Genomic DNA, 20,183 nt, shown 5'->3' on the forward strand with positions numbered 1-20,183 from the left:
GGGAACTAGTGAACAAAATGAACAAAGGGATGGGTCTTAAGCCTATTGATCAACCTATGGTGAAGGAAAACTCTATTTGATGTCTAATACAACGTTAGATCTCAAATTCAAGGAGGATAGTACTTCTCAAGAGGTTGGGAGCACTTGTTTAATACATCCCGAGGTTAGTGCTTGTTGCTACAATGATAAAGAGGTTGAATTTTATTCTTAATAAATCTTTGATAAGGTGCTCAATTGTAGGAGCATGTCCGGAAAGATTTACCTATGTAAGCTAGAAGTTTGGCCGCTTCATCAAGTCTAGGCTTGACTTGGAATGCTTATGAATGGATATGGACACCAAGGCTTCATAGGTGTCGGAGGTTTTAAGAACCTAGTTTATGTTTGTGTGTATTAGTAACTTCAATAATTTGTAATGGTTATATGATTCAAAGCTTTGTCTATCATTATGATCTAAATTATTGTAAAGATTACTTTTACTAAATGGAAATTCAATCGTTAGATATTTCCATGATGCATGAACATGTGTGTTTGCGATTTATAGCAAGTTGAAAAACTTTTCAACATTACCCTAAAATGGGAGGAGGATTGTTGGAACATTTATAGGGTAATGGGTTTGAAACTCATAAGGGTATGTACTAGAAGAGGAGGAGGTCTAGTATGCAAAAGGCTAGAGTGCATCAAGTGGCAAAACGCATTGATAAACCAAGGGAGACAGAAGACTGGCCGCGAGTCGCGACAACCGTCGCGAGTCGCGACCAGTGGCCCGTCGCGAGTCGCGACAGGCGTCGCGGTCGCGACCAGCGCCTCGCGACTCGCGAGCTTCTTCGCGAGTCGCGACGTGTCTTCTGCCTTGGAATGCGAAAAGATGCCTTGACGGTTTTATGTCCGTTGTGATGTTATGGTCTCATTTTAATGACCTTTAAGGTCCTTAAATCAGTAGATTAAAGGCCTTTGATGGGTGATTAAAATGTGGGTTATGGGTTTAACTACTCTAGTCAATGAAAGGTTTATTTTTCCTATATAAACCTTGGGATTCCTATGAGTGAGGGATTTAGAAGAAGAAAAATCAGATTTTCTATACTCTCAAACACTTCTTGCTTTGCTTAAGAGAAACCTTGCAATCTTCTCTTGAGTGTTCTTCACAAACACAAAACACAAGTTCTTGTTGATTCACTTAGAAGATCATCTAAGTGGATTGTTTCTCTCCATTGTATCTCATTAGTTATTTCGTGGTAACCCGGTGATCCTAGAGGGGCGAAATTAAACTAATAGGAAAGCGTAGTTTCCGTGCCTTGGAGTGGATATCCGGTTCTCTCATTGATCACAATCCTAACACAATACAAGCCATTAATTGACAGAATGACAGCTAGAGCTCAAGGCTGGGTTGCTAAGCTCCTCTCCTATGCTGGCAGGCTTCAGCTTGTGAGAAGCATTCTCAGTAGTATGCAAAACTACTGGGGTCATATCTTTCCTCTGCCTAAAAAAGTCATCAAAGCAGTTGAGGGTATCTATAAAAAAATCCTATGGACTATTGATTCCAAGAAGACCCCTGTTGCTTGGTCAACTTTCTATCATCCTAAAGCAAGTTGGGGATGGAATTAAGTGAACATGGAATTGTGGAACAAAGCCGCCATCTCAAAGCTTCTATGGGATGTTGCTTTCTAGTTTGACAAGTTATGGGTGAAATGGGTTAATGCCTACTATATTAAAAGGCTTGACATCAATACAGTGGCTATTAGTGCCAACTCCTCTTGGTTGTTGAGGAAAATTATAGACTGTAGGGGTCTGTTGAATGTTATTGGAGGTGTACTGCTATTACTATTGAAGACAAATTCAGCATCAAAAAGGCTTATAATCTTCTTCTGGGTGATTTTCCTAGAGTTAAATGGAAAAGATTGATTTGCAACAACCAGGCTACACCTAAAAGTAAATTTGACCTATGAATGGCTTTACAGAACAGACTTGCAAGTTGCAACCACTAATAGGCTCAATAATTAGAACATCCCATGTAGCAAAGAATGCAGTTTATGAGAGGCTGTTGATGAATCTACACAACACTTATTCTTTGCTTGTTTTTATGCTGCTGATATTTAGGCTGCGCTCATGTCTATCAAATTCTTCACTCCTCTAACTATGTTGGAGGATTTGATGTTCAGAGAAGACAAGTTATTACAAAAGCTCGAGGTTGTAGCAGGTTTGCAAGATTATATACTATGTGTTTTACTGAGAAAATCTATATTGTGTGGAAACAGAGAAATAACAAAATCTTTAATGGCAATTGTGTCTCTAGCCATCAGGTTGTTAAAGATATCATCTTCAATGTTGCCTGTAAGTGCAAAGAGGAGGGTAGAAAAATTTTGTTGTTGTAAGGCCTCTGGTGTCTGTTGCTTGCTTGTGCGCAGCTTCTGTTGCCTCCCTACTGAGCTTGTTCAATAGTTGGCTTGTTTGTGGTGTTTGGTTGTAACTATCTTACCTTTTTTTTTTGGTAGTCAATAGAAATTTTGAATTGCCAAAAAAAATATTTATAAAATACTAATTGAGATAAGTGAAACAAGACCCGCACATGACTATATATTTTCTTATAAATTGTGAAGATTCCAAATGAAAAAATTTTATCTAATCTCTATCATATCCAGAATCTCATATTCACACAATCACACTTTTCTTATCTGTTCAAAATTTATGGTTACGTACATAATTATTTTTTATTTTTGTAGAAAATCCTATCTCATTTTCCAAGATAGTGTTAAATAAGAGGGAGTATTATGCAATTGGTTTTTTAGTTAATTAATTTGTTTAGCTAAAACATAATATTTTCTCTACAATTATGTTAAATATTTAGTTTTCTTATCAATATATCTTTTATATTTTGCCTTTTTTTCCAAACCCATTAATCCTCCACTTCTGTTAACTAGGAAACTAAAAAAATCCCCCCAAAACTATACTGCAAGTTGCTGCCATCTACACTCATATTTCACTCCCCCCCCCCCCCCAAAACTTTACTGCAACTTGCCACAAAACTCATTTGAAAATAACCACTACACACCTAATTATTTTCGAACAATTTAACAAAGGGGGGTTTCCATAAGAAAGATGTAATGCCCCTTATTGGGAATTTATGATACAAGTAACAATTTTCTCCTTAACTTTCCTATTTATGCTTGTTTTTAACCTTGCAGCCATTATTGTTTCTTCATGGGACAAGAAATTGATGAATGAAGCTCAACAACTTTTATGTCCCAAAAGGCTAAGAAATCACGTGAAGCTATATGTCACCCAAAATAAATATGGTTTTTGAAATTGCATTATAAATCTGAATACTATTTTATGTTCCTCCACCTTCTCCTCTAAACTCTAAAGTGAAACTCAAGTTATGAAGTAATTTTTTTTATCTTTTTTCACTTGGAATCCTGGCACTATTTATACTAATTACATATGCACGCGATACGGGCATGACAATCTTAGGTAGGTATATACAAATGGACATGTTTTTTATCTAAAATTATTTTGGTTGTGATGTAAATTATTGAGGTTCTTTTGTAAATGTTATTATCTTTTTAAATTAAAGGTGAATGATTTTTAATTGTTCAATACCGTTATTGAAAAAGTTGGTAGATAATTTAATAATTTCTTTTCGCGACTTTAGTATAGTTCTTTAACAATTATAAATGCTAATAAACTATATTGTTTGAACTTTGTAAATATGAAATATTATGTTATCACGATATATTGCAAACTTTTTTTGGTTGAAAATTCTAATTGATTTCCTGAATTAATTGTGTCAATCTAGTTTGTCAAGTTCTCATTGTTATTGCATATTCTATTTTTGACCTACTCATATAGCAAGTTTCATTGATTCTCATTTTTTTAATTTTTTATAAAAAGAAAAAAATTGTTTTTTAAATTAATTAAGGGTATTCTAGTCACTTAAAAAGAGGACACAACACCTCCTCCCTTGGCTTATATAATAAAGATTTAGAAAAAATATAATTTGATTCGTCTCAATTAGTACTTTATTAATATTCAATCGTTACAATTTTTACTAATATGTAATGAAAGTTATTTAAATTTAAAGATGTGCTTAGAAAGACGCGCACAAAAAAGTGACAAGGATTAAAAAAGAGAGAGAGAGAGTAATTTGGAACATTCTACTGTTTATTTACTTCCATGATTACCTGCTGGACCAAAAAAAGTTATGTGTAGTGTTATCTAAACTATATTGTTTGAACTTTGTAAATATGAAATATTATGTTATCACGATATATTGCAAATTTTTTTTGGTTGAAAATTCTAATTGATTTCCTGAATTAATTGTGTCAATCTAGTTTGTCAAGTTCTCATTGTTATTGCATATTCTATTTTTGACCTACTCATATAGCAAGTTTCATTGATTTCTCATTTTTTAATTTTTTATAAAAAGAAAAAAATTGTTTTTTAAATTAATTAAGGGTATTCTAGTCACTTAAAAAGAGGACACAACACCTCCTCCCTTGGCTTATATAATAAAGATTTAGAAAAAATATAATTTGATTCGTCTCAATTAGTACTTTATTAATATTCAATCGTTACAATTTTTACTAATATGTAATGAAAGTTATTTAAATTTAAAGATGTGCTTAGAAAGACGCGCAAAAAAAGTGACAAGGATTAAAAAAGAGAGAGAGAGAGAGTAATTTGGAACATTCTACTGTTTATTTACTTCCATGATTACCTGCTGGACCAAAAAAAGTTATGTGTAGTGTTATCTAATCTATACATCTATCTCTATTATATAAGCCAAGGGTGGAGGTGTGGTGTCCTCTTTTGAAGTGACCAAAATACCCTTAATGATCTAATCAATGGAAAAAAAAATTACAAAAGCAAATCATTTAAAAATTCTCATTCCAACTTGCCATTTAAAACAAGTTTAAAATGGTATATGCATCAAATACTTCAATCAAAAATTAAATGGACAAAATATTTATACCTTATAAAAAAAGATGGCATACATAACGTGCACATGAAAAGTCTGAACATTCAGTTTCTTTGATACTATTTAATTTAGTTAAACCAACTCATTATTTTTGTTCTTTCTGTTCAATATTCATTCACAAAAAATTAATGTTAACAATCACTCACAACTTTTTATTTTTTTACATTAGCGAATTAATATATCTAAATTCATCTAATTGTTGAATTTTTCACATTTAAGTTTAATCATAAATAAAGTACGAATGGAGTATCTAATAGAATAACAAATTTTGAAATTAACGCACGCATCGCGTGCATATGAAAGCTAGTACATATATATTAAAAAGCGTGCGTAACAACGTCGATGCGCCACGTGGCACTCTCCTCCTCCTGCCATCAGAATTTTGCCACGTGTCTGTTAACCAATAAAGTCAAGTGGTCATTATTTAAAAAATAAATATGCTAAAGCCTGGGCTCGAACCCCTGACCTTATGTAAGGGTTTTCAAAGAAACACCATCTCATCTAACATCTCTTAGTGATCTATGTTTCCACAAAATTAAAAATATGTGTTGTAATTAGTTAATGCTATTAAACATATCCATTGCATCCTTAAAAATAAATAAATTTGCATGTTCATTAAAATTAATTATGTATGCATGATACCATTTGAAGAGCAGTGTTGACCATTACAGTACTACCCCTAGGGAGTTTTAGTTCATGTAATCTATGTACAATTAAAAAATTTAGAAATTGCTTAGAATAGGGTTTGATCCCGAGACCTCAAGTACATATACTAAAATCTTAACCACTAGGCTAAGTTGTATTTATTGTTATTATTATAAAGTATTATATTAATAAATGAAATTTTTTTCTTACCCGGGGCATAGCCCGGACCTAATAACTAGTTTGTTGCATAATATAGCGTGAACCCTTGGAAGCTATTGTATGATTTGTTTCAATCATTATCTTATTAATATATAGTTATGCGTTGGTCTTGTTTTGGATAGTGAAATACAAGTGTAGATGGCAACAACCTGCAGTAGAGTTATGGGAGAGTTATTTTTTTAGGAAACTTGGGAGAAAATTTTGGTTTTCTAATTGATAGAGGTGATCATGTAGAGGATAAATTTTGGGTTTGAAAAAAAAAAGATAAAAGATATATTGATAAGGAAATTAAATAATTAGCATGATTGTAGGGAGAATATTCTATTTTAGTTAATTGATTCGTTTAAGAGATAGGCCTTAATCTTTGCACTAAATGCATATATTAAAAAAACAGGTAAATAAAAAGTAGTAGTATATAAAAAAACACCATATAACTAACAATTCTTTTTTCTAGTCCTTACTGGGGACCCCATGGTAAGATGAAGGCCCTTGTCAGACTGGCAACTCTCGCAGATTAACCCGGCCTAAATCTGCGGGCGGACACTTTGAAATTGAGGGATGAAAGGGGAAAATCATCTACCAAAGTGCCCCTAATAGGAGTCGAACCCACAGTTTGGAAGGTTCTTTCTTTACACATGGCCTAGCTTAGCTTGGTGCGTATATAACTAACAATTACTAGCTATATTAAGAAAACGAAATTTTTTTCTCTCAATATACTACTTTTCATATATTTAGGCCCGAGCTATGCGTCGGGAATCATTTATTAATATATTACTTTAAAATATTAACACCAAATATGTCTTGGTTTATTGGTTAAAATATCAATATAAGTTTGAGATCACGGGATCAAATGTTATATAATGCATTACTTCTTTTTTTATTGTATGCATATTGAAATTCTTTTAATATAGGCCCGAGTACTTATATATTTCATTTATTAGTATTTTACATTAAAATCATAACACCAAATATTACTTATTTTAGTGGTTAAAACATTAATACACAAACTTGAGGTTATGGGATAAAATCTTATACTATGCATAATATACACAACGTATCCCCTCAAAAGAAAATATACACAACTTGTATATATTTGCTATCAACTAGGCAAAGCCCCATATTACTTGATGTGTAGAAACTAGCTCACAAAAAATGAACCTGATAAAAAAAAAGCATATATTTATTACCTGAAATCTCAGAAGTATGCAGACGAACTGATCTTTAGTCTATACTAGAATAATACATCTGATTATGAGTAATATCCAAAATCAACTAGAATACGTAGAAAAAAGTACTACTGACAACTAGGAGGATAGTCTTGAACCAATAGCATGATCCTAGTCGAAATCCATGATTCGAGCTCCATTCAGCTGATGAAGCACAAATTAACTGAGATGAAGAGCAGAGGTTTGGATTACCAAGAAAAGAATTTGTCTTAAAGAAAGCAAACTGTCCTTCAGATGGAACTCTACCAGACAAGTTGTTATAGGAAAGATCAAGTGTTACTAAGCTAGTCATATTCTGCATTTCAGTAGGAATTTCACCAATCAAATGGTTATCTGACAGATTTAGACTGCTCAATATCTTCAGCTTAGAGATATCATGTGGGATTCTTCCACTAAGGTTGTTCCTGCTGATATCTAAGGAGATCAGGGATGTGCAATTTTCTATTGATTTTGGTATCTCCCCATTTATGCCGTTACTTTTTACATCGATGACCGATATGTTTTTCAGGCTGAATAATTCATCAGGAATGTCCCCTGATAATTTATTACTTCCTAGAAAAAGTTTCTGTAAGCCAACCAAGTTCTGAATAGACAGAGGAATGTTTCCGGTGATGGAGTTGTTCGATAGGTCTAGAGTTTCGAGAGAATCTCCTGAGATAAACAATGGAATTTTACCTACCAACTTGTTGTGGTTAAGCTCAATAATATTGGCATTTGGTAAGTTCAATACTCGAGGTGGAATCGATCCATTCAACGAGTTTGATGCTAATCTTACCCGAACCAAGCTTGTGCAGGTACCTAGCTCTTCAGGAATAGGACCCGAAAAGGAATTTCCAAACAAGATTAGTCCTTGCAGTGTCCCTCCTTTACATAGTTGTTTTGGAATCGGACCTATAATTTGATTCATTGCAACATCCAACCAGCCAAGCTTTCCATTTTTCCCAAGATTTTCTGGAAGTTGAGAGTTGAATTTGTTCCCCCATAGCTGTAATACCCTAAGATTAGGGAGCTCAGAGATGCAATCAGGGATTTTACCATCCATTTTGTTATTAAATAGGTTGAAAAATTCAAGTTTGTTCAACTGGCCAAAACTTTCTGGTATTACACCAGTGAGTAAATTATGAGATAGATCAAGCGTTGTTAAGTTGGTTAGACTACCTAATTCCGCTGGTACATGACCTTTAATGTTGTTTTGTTGCAGAACAAGAACCTCTAATTCACTCAAATACCTTAAATTTAAAGGGATTGTGCCTGAAAGGCCACAGGAAGCGGCATCAAGAACTTGTAGCGACCTCAAGGATCCCCACTCATAAGGAATCCCTCCTTCGAAAGTATTGTAATAGCCCACATACAACTGCTTGAGATTCAACAAACGTGACAAACTCGAAGGAAGTTTACCAGTAAGTGAATTACCAGATAGTCCTAAATGCTCCAATTTTTGAAGATTAGAGTATACAGGTGGGATCTCACTTGAGAAGTAATTTCCTGCTAAACTCAGATGCTTGAGTTTTTTAAGGCTTGCAACTTCTTCAGGAAGTGGCCCAGAGAAGTTGTTGTTGTAAGTGTCCAAAACTTCTAATTGAGTCATTTTGCTGATTAAAGGGAAATGTGAGCTGATGTTGTTGTTTGAGATGTTGAGGAGTCGTAAGGAGGTTAAGTTTGTGATTTGTGGCGGGAGAGTGCCTGTTAGATTGGTGGCTGCTAAAACCAGAGTTAGAAGTTGGCTGAACTGTCCAATTTCGGGTGGGATTGACCCACACAGAGGAATATGGGAAATATTTAGAGAGATCACTTGAGAGCTTTCATCACACGCGATGCCTGAAAACAAGCAATGCGACTTTGCAGATGAAGATTGTTTCCAATCTTCAAGGCCTGATCCCTGAGATCCTACCAAAGATGACTTCAGTTTTAGTAGGAGTTCGAGTTCAGTGTAACCATAGCAGCAAGTGTAAGAAAAGAGTAAAAGTATGAGCAGGAAGGAATTGGCCATTTTGATAGGACAAGTGGTAAATAATAGTATAGACTTAGTTTTCATGCATGGTATTAAAGTAAGCCATATATGTATATGTCTTAGTTTGAAGTTGTACTTCGCCACATCAAAAGAATCAGCATCTTAGGTTATATCTAAGTATGCAAACTTACCAGAATTCACTAGCCTTTAATATGGGAATTGATTAAAGCAACTTTTATCAATGAAGAAAGCCACGTTACAGTCTTACAGGAGCATGATTCAAAAGAATAAGATGCCGTATTCTTCTTTAGGATTAAGAAGAAACAGGCATATGTTCCAAGAGGATTAGATTTACATTTACCTACGGTAGTCGATATATAAAGCACTTTGAAGGAATCACGAGGCTTAACACTGCTTTTCTCAGCATCTATTTCCATTACTTTTCGATATGCTAGGAAGGTCAAGTCACTAAAAGCCAAAATGAGATAACACATGACACTGGCAAATGATTTACTATACACAGGAGTATATTGTAACGATTAATATGATCACTCATCTGAAAGTCTATGTTGGAACTAATTAAGTTCTAATATTAGTTATATTTAAAAAGGCTACATGTGAGTTGTGCCACATCAAAGAGGAAAACTAACCATCTTATAAGTTTGATATGCCCATTGGTTTCGGCTTAGAATCTTTTTATGAACTTGTAAGTATTCTGAACTCCCCTTCTCGAGTTTCATCTACTAAATACGAAACTCAACATAACTCAAATTTACTATGATTTTGGTCAAGTATAGCCTCGTGGTTTCTGAAGAAACCCAATTTCTAAATTTGTGCAATTTATGTTGTACATATAAATGTACCGATGTTATTTCCTGCTCGAATGGAGCTCGCTACATCTGTTCAAAGGGTAAAAAATTGAGTGCTTTGTTATATTTACTACACTACTTGAACTATAATATCAACAAATCCAAACTAGTGATTATGCCTCTTTATGTTCCTTTTTAGTTTACAATTGAAATGCTTGTATAAGGTCCCTTATCAGTGTTTGCAAATTATGACAAAACAAGGAAGTAAAGCTGTCGATTTTAACACATACAACTCCTCAACCAGGGAAGAATTATTTGATTCCAGATTTCCAGCTAAAGAATCAAACCCTGATCTTCTACCACCCACAAAGTCCTGGATATGTTCTACCATTGGCCGATGCACCCTCCCAGCAATAACTCGACATACTATCAAACCCTTTCTAAAGACCTTGCTATGATTTTCGGTCTCCTCAACACCCATGTCTATGCTTCTATAGGCCCTTTCACTCGTCGACGTAGTGAATATTCCTAAAATACTATGGTTTATCCCCTCTTGAGTTGAAAATCCGTGTCTTAAAATGCAGCAAATGTTGCATATTTGCAAAGTGCATAGACTTGAGGACCCTTTTTTGCCTAATGAACAAGCAATTGTTGTGCCATAGAATCTGAGGAGTTCGTTACCATCGGCTAAAAGACGAGGATGCTTCTTGCTATGTTGTAGCTTGTTCGCTCGGATTTTGACCATTTCTCTGTACTCTTCAAATTGTGCTACCTTTGTTTGTGGATTGTGGACTTTCAAGATCCTATCTATGCGGCCTCGATTCTCGAAGTTAGTCCATCCTGCCTTGAATATCATTTCTATGACTTTTCTAGATGAGTCCCCTTCAAGGATTTCAGTCACTGCACCAAGTAGTTTGAATGAATAGATCAAGAATTGCTTCACATTCAGTTATGTAATTAAGTAAAATATGAATATCACATACGGAATTTGATCTAGAGTCTTTGGTGCAACCCCTTTAAAAGTCTTTACATATTAAGCTAGCAGGCATGTACACTAAGGATTAATGTTTAAATGCTGCTCTTGTTTCCAGAACAGAAAATTCATTTCCAATTTTTGGCTCATCCTAATATGCTTGATATCGTCTTACTTGATTAAAGTGATACTTTTTCTATAGGTAATTAATTCGGGATCAAGGGATCAACCAGAGAACAAAAGAACTTCAAGGGAATAAAGCGATTTTTTTGGGGTATGTAGTGAGCATGTAGACTAAGCTAGTTGACAAATATAAGGCATATGAAGCACCAAAATTGACTTCTTTTGGAATGGGAAAGATGAACCTTCTTGGAGATCAACTATAGACAAGTGAAAAAAATAAACCACAACTTGCAAGACAGAACCTTATATTACCTGCATGTTTAGAGAGATAATGTTCCTCAGCATTCTGTCTTGCTAATGATTCACCACATTTATGACAAGCTTGCCTAAACTGCCCACCGCAATCACTCTCGATCATGGACAACCTTCGACGATGAAACGACGAATCAGAAACATGGTTAGGCCCAGGCTCATTAGTAATAGAATCAAGCCCATTACAGAAAGTCTTCATTCTTGTTCTTGGAGCAGGGGAAGTAAGGTAACTTTTAGAAGATGAACTAGTTGCATTATGAATATGATGGTGATTGGTAAATCTGACATGATGTGTAACAGGATTGATCAGATCACTGCTTCTTATAGACAACGGACTGCGAATTGATGAGTTTTGCTTGATTCTCTTGCTACCATGAATCACATCTTTGAGAGTTGACTTACATGATGAAGATGATGCAAATCCTCTTGAGTTAGGCTTGCAGCAGCTTTTTCTGCTCTTTCTTTTGGGTTTTGGTTCATGAACTTCAGATGGGTTTGACTTGCAATGCAATGATTTCTTTACTGCTGTCCAAACTGCTGACATTCTCTCTCTCTCTCCTCTTTCTCTGTGTTTCTTTCTCTGTTTTTCCTACTATGTTTTATCCTGTCTCTCTCATTCTAAGTTTAAGAAAAACAACTTTATTATACAGAAGAGGATATCTTATAGAAAGCAATTGATATGCTTCTTTATCAGCAAATACTCACCATATAAGCCATTCCGAATTTAAATATCGTGCTTGTAGACCTCGCAACTTGGTTTATTACTATATATGTTGACCTTGCACTCCCGCAGGCGGCAAGGTAAAGCAATTTTTTGTTTTCTCTTTTACTGGATTATACTTACCACATACAAGGAGGTATAGATATTTATCTTAGGTCATAGTAAGTTTATTTGTTGTTTATTGTTATTTCAAGTACAATTAATATTTCAGTTGGATTATCGTCAAGATGCTGGGCCGACCCTGAACATGGTGTGCGCGTTGCATCATGGACCCTGGACATTGCCTAGACAAGCTTTTTGGTGGACAGCATGGCATGAAGCACTTACTCGAGCACAAGAATGCACAAGTTATGCTTTTGAGCATTGTTGCATGGAACGCAAAACGTTCCAGAACGTGGTACGGAAACGGAAACGCAGAACACAGCCTCTAGAGTAAACCAGATGGAGTACCACGTACCACGTTCCCGGTATCAATGCTTTTGAGCCTAAGCAAGTAAGCACAGTGGCATAACACGACTAGCACATGCACATGGGTTACGCCACACCGCGGACCTACCCCATGAACTTTGCTGCAGTTAACGGCAATTTCTGGTTGCAGGTAGCTAGCTTGGCAGTACAAGGCATAGCCCAGCGCAATTCAGTGTCAACCTTATAGATAATCAAGTACATATTGATTTTACCATCTTTGTTTATTTTACTATTTCTTATTCATTTTTTATTCAAACATGTTATCTAATTCGCATCAAAGTCTTCATAGTGCTCCAAGAAACATCTAAAACTAGAGGCTTTCTCTCACATTATTTGGACATTATACACTTTGCTCATTTGAGCAAAATATGTGAAAAATATGCCAACAAATATGCTTAAAAGCACAAGTCTTCAGAAACACCTAAAAATATATGAATTTCCTTGGATGGGGAAAATTCAATAATATTAGTCTGTGCAATAATTACCTTGCAGGAAGGCTTAAATGATAAATTTAACATGTTAATCATTTTGAATGTAGATTCATAGCACTTTCCTGTATATAGTAGCAGTTTTGGGTTTCATCAACCTGTAGTAGTTGGGGTGTGAGATTTAGATGAAAGTTGACATATCAATAAGATCGAAACATGTATAAATATTGTAGTACCATGTGACAGAATAAGTGATTCTTGTTCACAATATTAGAATATGAATTATTATATTGCAGCACAATAAGATATTCTATGAACTGGGATTAAACAAGGGCAATATCGATCCTTGACCTTTGGCCTTGAATTGTTATGTCCGAACATCAACACGCAAAACATGGTTCTTGCTGTACAAGATTACATTTTTCAACTCCAATATTGAGTTGCAGCTGCAAATATGCAAGTTGGAATATGAAAAAACTTTGTCCATAGGCATCAAGTGATAATTCAAAAAAAAAAAAGACAAGAAAAAGTGAGATCTCATTTAATTATTCATCTACGGTCTTCATTATAAGTAAATTCTCTTCATCCGATCCCCGTTCATCTGAACTTACTAATCCATGTTATCACGTATCCAAAGTCTAAACATATCTCAACTTATTGGCTTCAAACTAAACTTATTGGCTTCAAACTAAACTTATCTAAACTTCGCTTAACTTTTCATAAACTTTCTGAGTTTTTGGCAATGTACTTACCCCAAACAACACTTATCTGAACTTGTTTTTCAAGAAATGAGCATAAGATACAGAGTGCAGAGCCTTAAAACATAAATTTAGTGCAATTGTGCAAACAAGACTACAAGAGAAGGCTGCCATGGATCTCTAGCCTTTTCTTTCACCCTTAATATGTTTTTCTGATGGAGAAAGAAAAAGGAATTTGTTGATGTGCAGCTACTAAACTACTTCAGATATGCGTTTGAAAGCATATTAACACCCTAAATTAATTACTATGGTCGCCTATACGGCAGCGAAATTCTAATGCTCCTCTCACGGAAGGGAGCCACGAGACTATAAATTCTTCTGTAGGAGTGCTAAAATCAGTTGCCAAAACACAAGGTGACAAGGGGTAGAAAACATGACACTACAAAATTTACAGCACCTAGTACAGCAGAGGATCTGGTTCAGTTGATCACCGACTACAAAAACAGAGTAAAATTTCAATTATTATTGGAGCACTGATAGTTACAAACTAGTACAGCTCTTCCACATGTTCTCTTTAGAGTACAGCTAGTACAAGTGCAGTTAAATATAACAAGGGAGACATACACACCACACAAACTGTAAATATTTCATGTTTGCAAAGATCACCTCATAAAAGACGGAATGAAGAGCCAAGGACAGACATGTGATTTTTGCCCACTTTGCGTCCACGAAGGCATTCCAGATCTACCACTTGGGAATGATTCACAAAAAGGTTCACCTGAAATTGTGATAACAACCAAGGAAGTATAAATCACGCTGAATGTCTAACTCGGTGAAAAGAACAACTTGCTACTGATATCAGGAAAAAGTGAGACACTGATGCTGTAAGATCATTTACCTTAGGACCATATTGGCTGATAAACCAGTCAGCTGTTCTCGCATCTGCTGCCTCAAACATAGTCTTCTCAACACCTAGCCGACCAATAATCTTGGCGATGATGTCTGCCCTTAAAGATTCAGCTCGCTTGCAAACATCCTCAGCGTCGATCATAATCATGTCTGCTCCAGCCTCCAAAAACCTCTCCGCTTTTCGGATAAGGAGGTCTACATCTTCAACATAATCTAGTCATACATAAATCAGACATTTTTCAACAAAAGGTCAATAAATTCATAGCAAGTCAGAGTAATTATCACAGTCTTGCTATGTGCCAGACCTTTCAGAAAAACATTTGAGTAACTCATACTTCCTTCATTCTTTTTCAATTGCACCGTTTCCCTTATTTGAAAGTTTCATATTAATCAAAACATTTCTTTATTTGGAAATATTTTCTCTCTATTTCTCTCCTATCACATGGCCCCTACTTTTTATCTATCTCTATCTTTCTCCTCTTCACATGGGTTTCTTAAAAAATGTGTCAACTGAGTATGTTGCAATTCTTAACAGCAACCATGGATCAACCATCTTCAGGATGCACATAAATGATTAAACACCCGAATTGAAGGCATTATTCTTCAAACAGTATCCATATCAAACACAATAAAAAGAAATTGCAATAGCACTAAGATAATCTGAATACCATAAGATCTGGGCCTTGGGACTGTATATGCTCCATAAGCTCTGCTTCCAGGCAATGATATATCACATTTGTCAAATTTAACTGCAAACTGAGGCTTTACTTTCAGACCAGCACTTTTGATCATGTGCACATATCTTAAAAGAGCTTCTTCAGGGATCTCAAGTGATCCCGCATCTAGTTCGATTGTGTCAAAACCCAAACGCTTGCATTCCTGAAGGGTATCAGACAAGGATTTTAGAACGTAACAAGTAATTACTTGTTAATAGCAAAAAAGAAAATCCTGATTTCTCTTGTCACCTCTATGTAATGTTTCAAAGCAGATGGGCCTTTGCGAAGTTGATGTTCACCCCAGTCACCAGTACTGATATATACATTGTGCCTGTGTGCCATGTCATTCACCTTCTGTATATAACTCTCTGGCAAGCTATGAGAGCCTCCAGAAAACTTCAGACCATCAACAAACTGCCCCATTGTCTCAAAAACATCCTACATAATGCAGAAAACTAATTTAGCCATAATATGCAATGGACAGATACATTTTCCACATATAAAAAGGGCCCTAATTTGGGGGAAGGGGGAGAGAAATTATCATTAGTAAAAAGACATCTACAATAAAAGAAAAAGAGCCACATAATCTCATATCAACTTCAAACTATACATTCTCTGTAAATTATAATGCTTGGCTAGCATAGCACCTCTAGATAGTTTTCTAACTTGAACCTGGCAGGCTGCACCACAGAAAAAGGCCTGCTAAGTAAAACTCGTAGACGGACTTGCTTGCCTCATAACCCCCCAAACATGCACCCCCGCCCCCTGCCAGGAGGCTCTTGTGGGTTCCCTTCAGTCGTCGAAATCAAATGTCCATATCTTGTTAGATTCATCTCGATATTACTTACAAAATACCTGACTTTTTATAATTTTTACTTATAGATTATTGAAGATATCAATGGTCAAAGTTGTGCATTGGGAGATGTGAAACTCTATATGTCGTGATTGATAAAGAACACAGCAAGTACTTACCGTAATGTTATTTTTGGAAGAAACTCAGCCAGAATTCCATTGTTCTTAGTTCTAGGACTCTCCTAATTATAGAAATTTGGAGAATAAGAATAAAGTAGTTGGGGCTTTCGAAGACCCTCTGCAACCATGAAATAGAGGATGCATGGCGATGAACCATTCAATAATTTCATGTTGCATTCCCTTTTTCTTGATAAAAATAAAAAGATTGCCCACTTCACTTGCAAGAATAATAGAGCAAATTAAAAGAAACCTTTTGTGTCCTTAGATGCTTTAGCAACCCTCCAAAAATTCAGAGGAACTTCTCGCTGTTCAAAATCAGGGAAAACTAGACTCTTGAGAACGCATACATCTCATGAAAAAAAATAACATTAAGGCTTAGTTCGTTTTGGAGGAAAACATTTTTCAAGGAAACGATTTTCCCATATTCCATTGTTTGGTTGGACAAGGGATTTAAAAAGGAAAACCAACATGGAAAAGAGTTTTCCATCCTTTTGTAAACATTTTCCTCCAAAGTTTGAAAGACAATCCTTTTTCTCACTCCCCCAATCCCAACATCTCCATTTTTCCCTTCTTAGTTTAATTGTTTTTGTTTGGAAACAGGGTGTTGTAATTTGATTTAATGCGGAACAAAATCAATGGAATAATAGAGATGAGAAAACAATAAAGATGAACAAACAAAGAACATAAGGATTTAACGTGGTTCAACCAAATTTGACCTACGTCCACAAATGGAGGATTAGACCTTCTTCATTATAATGGAGAAAAACAGAGAGAATCTAGAGGCTAAAAACCCTAGATTATACTCCACACAAAACCCTAAAAAAATAGAAAACTGATTCGGAAACGCGTCTCGCAAACCGCGAGCCGCGGTGGCTGTCGCGTGTCGCAATGTCTGTAGCAAGTCGCGATACACTCTCTAGTCTCTACAGTTCTTCATAAAACGGACGTAACTTTCTCGTTTCTCAGCGGAATTGAGCATATATCGTTGGAAAGCTCTTTGAACAAAATATCACCTCCAATTTGAATCACATCAAAATCATTTATAGATTGAGAGATATGTGCATTCAAAGTTAGCCTTATGCCATTCACAAGATTTCAAGTCATAAATAGCAGTTTTCCATCTAACCAAACGAAGAAAAACTTATATTCAGATGTTTCATGGAAACTGTATTCCATCAAACCAAACCAACCCTAAAAAATAGAGCTAAACTTTCACAAAATTTAGATTTAAGGCCTCATCGTTTAATGTTTATGGTTAAGAACATCAAATGAATGAAAGCTATAACTCCGTTAACTTTTCCATCCAGAGTTTAAAATGTTAAAATAGCACACTAGAATTAGAATACAATATATTTATCCGCAATCTAAACATGCCCGAAACAGGCTAACATACATGTTTGAAGTCACTAATTCACTATGTAAGAAGAAGAAAAGCTTCAGTTGAAGCCTGAGCATGTATATGAATATTCCATAAGGCATTTATCATCTGCCTAAAAAGTGAGTTTTTCCGTAGACAAACTAAATTCAAATTATATCTCCTCTAACTTAATGCAGTTTGAAAGAAATCAAATGTACCTAACGTCCTAACCTAACTTACGCTTCATTACATCGCACCATATCATATTACCCTATATATTTTGTTTGAAATTGAATAATTGAATTGGACTAAAAAGATTAAACGATGAAGAATTTAAAAATTGGCAAGATGACCAAAATCAATCATTAGAATTCAAGTCCGAACTTAACCTCAAGAACATTTTGAGAGAAGAGAGAGTACTGAGGACTGCGAATCTCGGTGACACCGTAAATTCGAGGCTTTTCTGGACGATCTTCTTCCTCGAAGAAGCTCTTCCATCTCAGTGACGCCGCCATAATTCTCCGCCAAATCGCCTACTTTTAGTGAGAGAGATATCTAAACAAAGATTTTCAGCTCAATTTGATGATTTTTGACGAGAGAGGAAGAAATTTTAGGGATGTATATATCATCTGTATCTATATTTGAAATTAAGTAGTAGCAGGAGGAATGTGTTAGTTGTTTCTAGAGAGAGCTAAAGTGAACAAATTTCTACGTCAGCTATTTATCCGCTTCGTGGCAGTGGTTCCCACCGAAATATCCAGCCGTTATACTCGTTGCGTTCTTTTTGAGGGGCGTTTGGTTTGAGTTTCTTTATCAGTTTATTTGGACTTTTTTTTTATTATTATTAGAAAACACCAACACATTGGTTATTAAGGCATGCATAGCATGTTAAAAAAATACCCCAATATAATGTTGGGGGTAAGGAACTAAGTATCTGTAGGAGCAAGAATTTGCTAATTCTCACAAACTAAAATTATAAACAAATGGAGAAGATTATGCTATGGTCCCAGGAAGATATCTTATTATTGGGAAATTCTACATGGTACCACTCTACTTATGTCTTTTCCATATGGTACCTTTTTTTAAGTTTGATTACACATGATACCACTCTAAATTAGTGCTAAGTTCTACAATAATACTCCGTTAATAAAAACGTTTAGCAACGTTAAACAACATTAAGTTGGGCCCCAAAATTCTGTTTTGCTCATAAACTAAGCCGCCATTTGACTTCTCTTATTCAACAACGATCATCCAACTTCTCTGTTTTGCTGTAATTTTGTGCCCTAAATTCTGCTGCATTTGAAACAAATTTTCTGGAATTCTTACTCTCACTTCACGATTGTTGATCTGCATTGCTCAACTTCACTCTCACTTCACGATTTTCTGATACGTAATTTTCTGTTTTCGTGCATAATTTTCTGGTTTCGTAATTTTCTGTTTTCGTTCATAATTTTCTGAATTTCGTTCGTAATTTTCTGGAATTTCATTCGTAATTTTCTGGAATTTCGTTATATTTGATGCTGCATCTGTTGAATTTGGGTTGCCACTTTCGTAATTTGCAACAAGTATTGTTGTTCAATTTTAGGATTTGAATTAATCTGGTAGAATTTGATAAATTAATTTGAATGTAGTTGTGGCTGAATTGTGATTTTTCATGAATTAATTCTGTTTTAATTTGATGAATTAATTTGAATGCAGCAATGGGTGATGATATGAAGGTTTTAAAATTCCAGTACATGGGTAATAATGTGGTGGTTGGGGTTGATCCTGATAAATGTAACTTGCTTGATGTTGTGATTGAATATGAGGACAAAGTTAGGGAAAATGGTATTCAGTTGCCTAGGTATCCTCAATTTGCCTATGTATGGAAAATGAAACAATGGCCATTAAACAATGATATGGACTTAATGACCATGTGTGAGAGGCTTCCTAACAAAGAAGAGACTATCATTTGGGTTAAATCACTGATGAAACCAAATGTATTGAACAACTTAGTGCTTCAACTTAGAGAAATTCAGGGCACAAATTATGAGCCTTCAATGATTGTAGTGGGCTACAATGATGATGAAAGGCAGAAGCTGCCAATTAGAAGGAGGAGCCAACATAATGATCAGGATAAAGGGAAGTCAGTTGTTGAGAATGTAGTAGATAGGGTTGACGCTCACTTCCAAAAGTATGTAATTGAGGGTTTTGAGGATAAAGAAGATGATGCTACCTTTACCCTATGCAATGATGAAACATGGGCTGACATACAAGAAACATACCCTGAGTTTGACCCTAAAGCTTATAAGAAATTCTTGAAAGAAACGGAGAAGGTTGAAAAAGCACAGAAAAAGAAGGCCGAAAAGGAAAAATCTAAGTCAAGCAAAAAATGTGACAATGTCACTCCTGCCACCCATGAAAGCATACCACCACAAGCAGCCAGAATGAAACCTCCAACTATAAAGACAAAAAAAATCATTTCAAAGACAATCATCATTTCAAATGAACCAATCTCAAATGCAGCATTACAAAACCGAACATCGAATGGAGAGGGTGAGGGCAATCTTTTGACTACTAATGATGCTGAAAATGTTGGATGTGCACCACAATCAAATGACAGTACACCTGTTAAGAAGAAAACACCTGTGAAGTTGTCAGTTCATAAAACTGACATGACACTATATGAGAGGAAGATAGCTAGG

The 20,183-nt window shown here is 35.3% G+C and overlaps 2 protein-coding genes and 1 long non-coding RNA gene across 7 annotated transcripts; 1 reads left to right on the forward strand and 2 right to left on the reverse strand.

Moving 5' to 3' along the window:
• Window positions 1-7,108: 7,108 nt before the first annotated feature.
• On the reverse strand, window positions 7,109-9,052 carry LOC104885141 (receptor protein kinase CLAVATA1). Its single transcript, XM_048637705.1, has one exon. The coding sequence runs from the start codon at window positions 9,050-9,052 to the stop codon at window positions 7,109-7,111; it is 1,944 nt and encodes a 647-aa protein (XP_048493662.1).
• A 677-nt stretch (window positions 9,053-9,729) lies between these two features.
• LOC125494109 (uncharacterized) lies at window positions 9,730-12,687 on the forward strand. 2 transcript variants are annotated; one of them, XR_007270519.1, is made up of 3 exons: window positions 9,730-9,923; window positions 10,998-11,456; window positions 11,531-12,687. It is a non-coding gene; the product is annotated as an uncharacterized LOC125494109 (long non-coding RNA). The 2 variants fall into 2 exon arrangements; XR_007270518.2 differs by lacking the exon at window positions 9,730-9,923 and adding an exon at window positions 10,521-10,651.
• On the reverse strand, window positions 10,463-18,207 carry LOC104885140 (protein HEAT-STRESS-ASSOCIATED 32). 4 transcript variants are annotated; one of them, XR_008967210.1, is made up of 7 exons: window positions 17,889-18,207; window positions 15,420-15,608; window positions 15,123-15,333; window positions 14,444-14,667; window positions 14,212-14,323; window positions 11,231-11,343; window positions 10,463-10,722 (listed from the first exon to the last, which is right to left on the reverse strand). XR_008967210.1 is itself a non-coding variant. In XM_048637678.2 (7 exons), the coding sequence occupies exons 1-5, from the start codon at window positions 18,012-18,014 to the stop codon at window positions 14,213-14,215; spliced, it is 861 nt and encodes a 286-aa protein (XP_048493635.1). In that variant the 5' UTR covers window positions 18,015-18,207; the 3' UTR covers window positions 13,046-13,293; window positions 14,003-14,039; window position 14,212. The 4 variants fall into 4 exon arrangements, 3 of the variants coding, with proteins under 3 accessions (XP_048493635.1, XP_048493634.1, XP_048493632.1); XM_048637678.2 differs by lacking the exons at window positions 10,463-10,722; window positions 11,231-11,343 and adding exons at window positions 13,046-13,293; window positions 14,003-14,039; XM_048637677.2 differs by lacking the exons at window positions 10,463-10,722; window positions 11,231-11,343 and adding an exon at window positions 13,046-13,293.
• Window positions 18,208-20,183: the final 1,976 nt, after the last annotated feature.

This window comes from Beta vulgaris, chromosome 8 (genome assembly GCF_026745355.1).
Source record: "Beta vulgaris subsp. vulgaris cultivar EL10 chromosome 8, EL10.2, whole genome shotgun sequence".
In the NCBI taxonomy this organism is placed as follows: Eukaryota; Viridiplantae; Streptophyta; class Magnoliopsida; order Caryophyllales; family Amaranthaceae; genus Beta; species Beta vulgaris.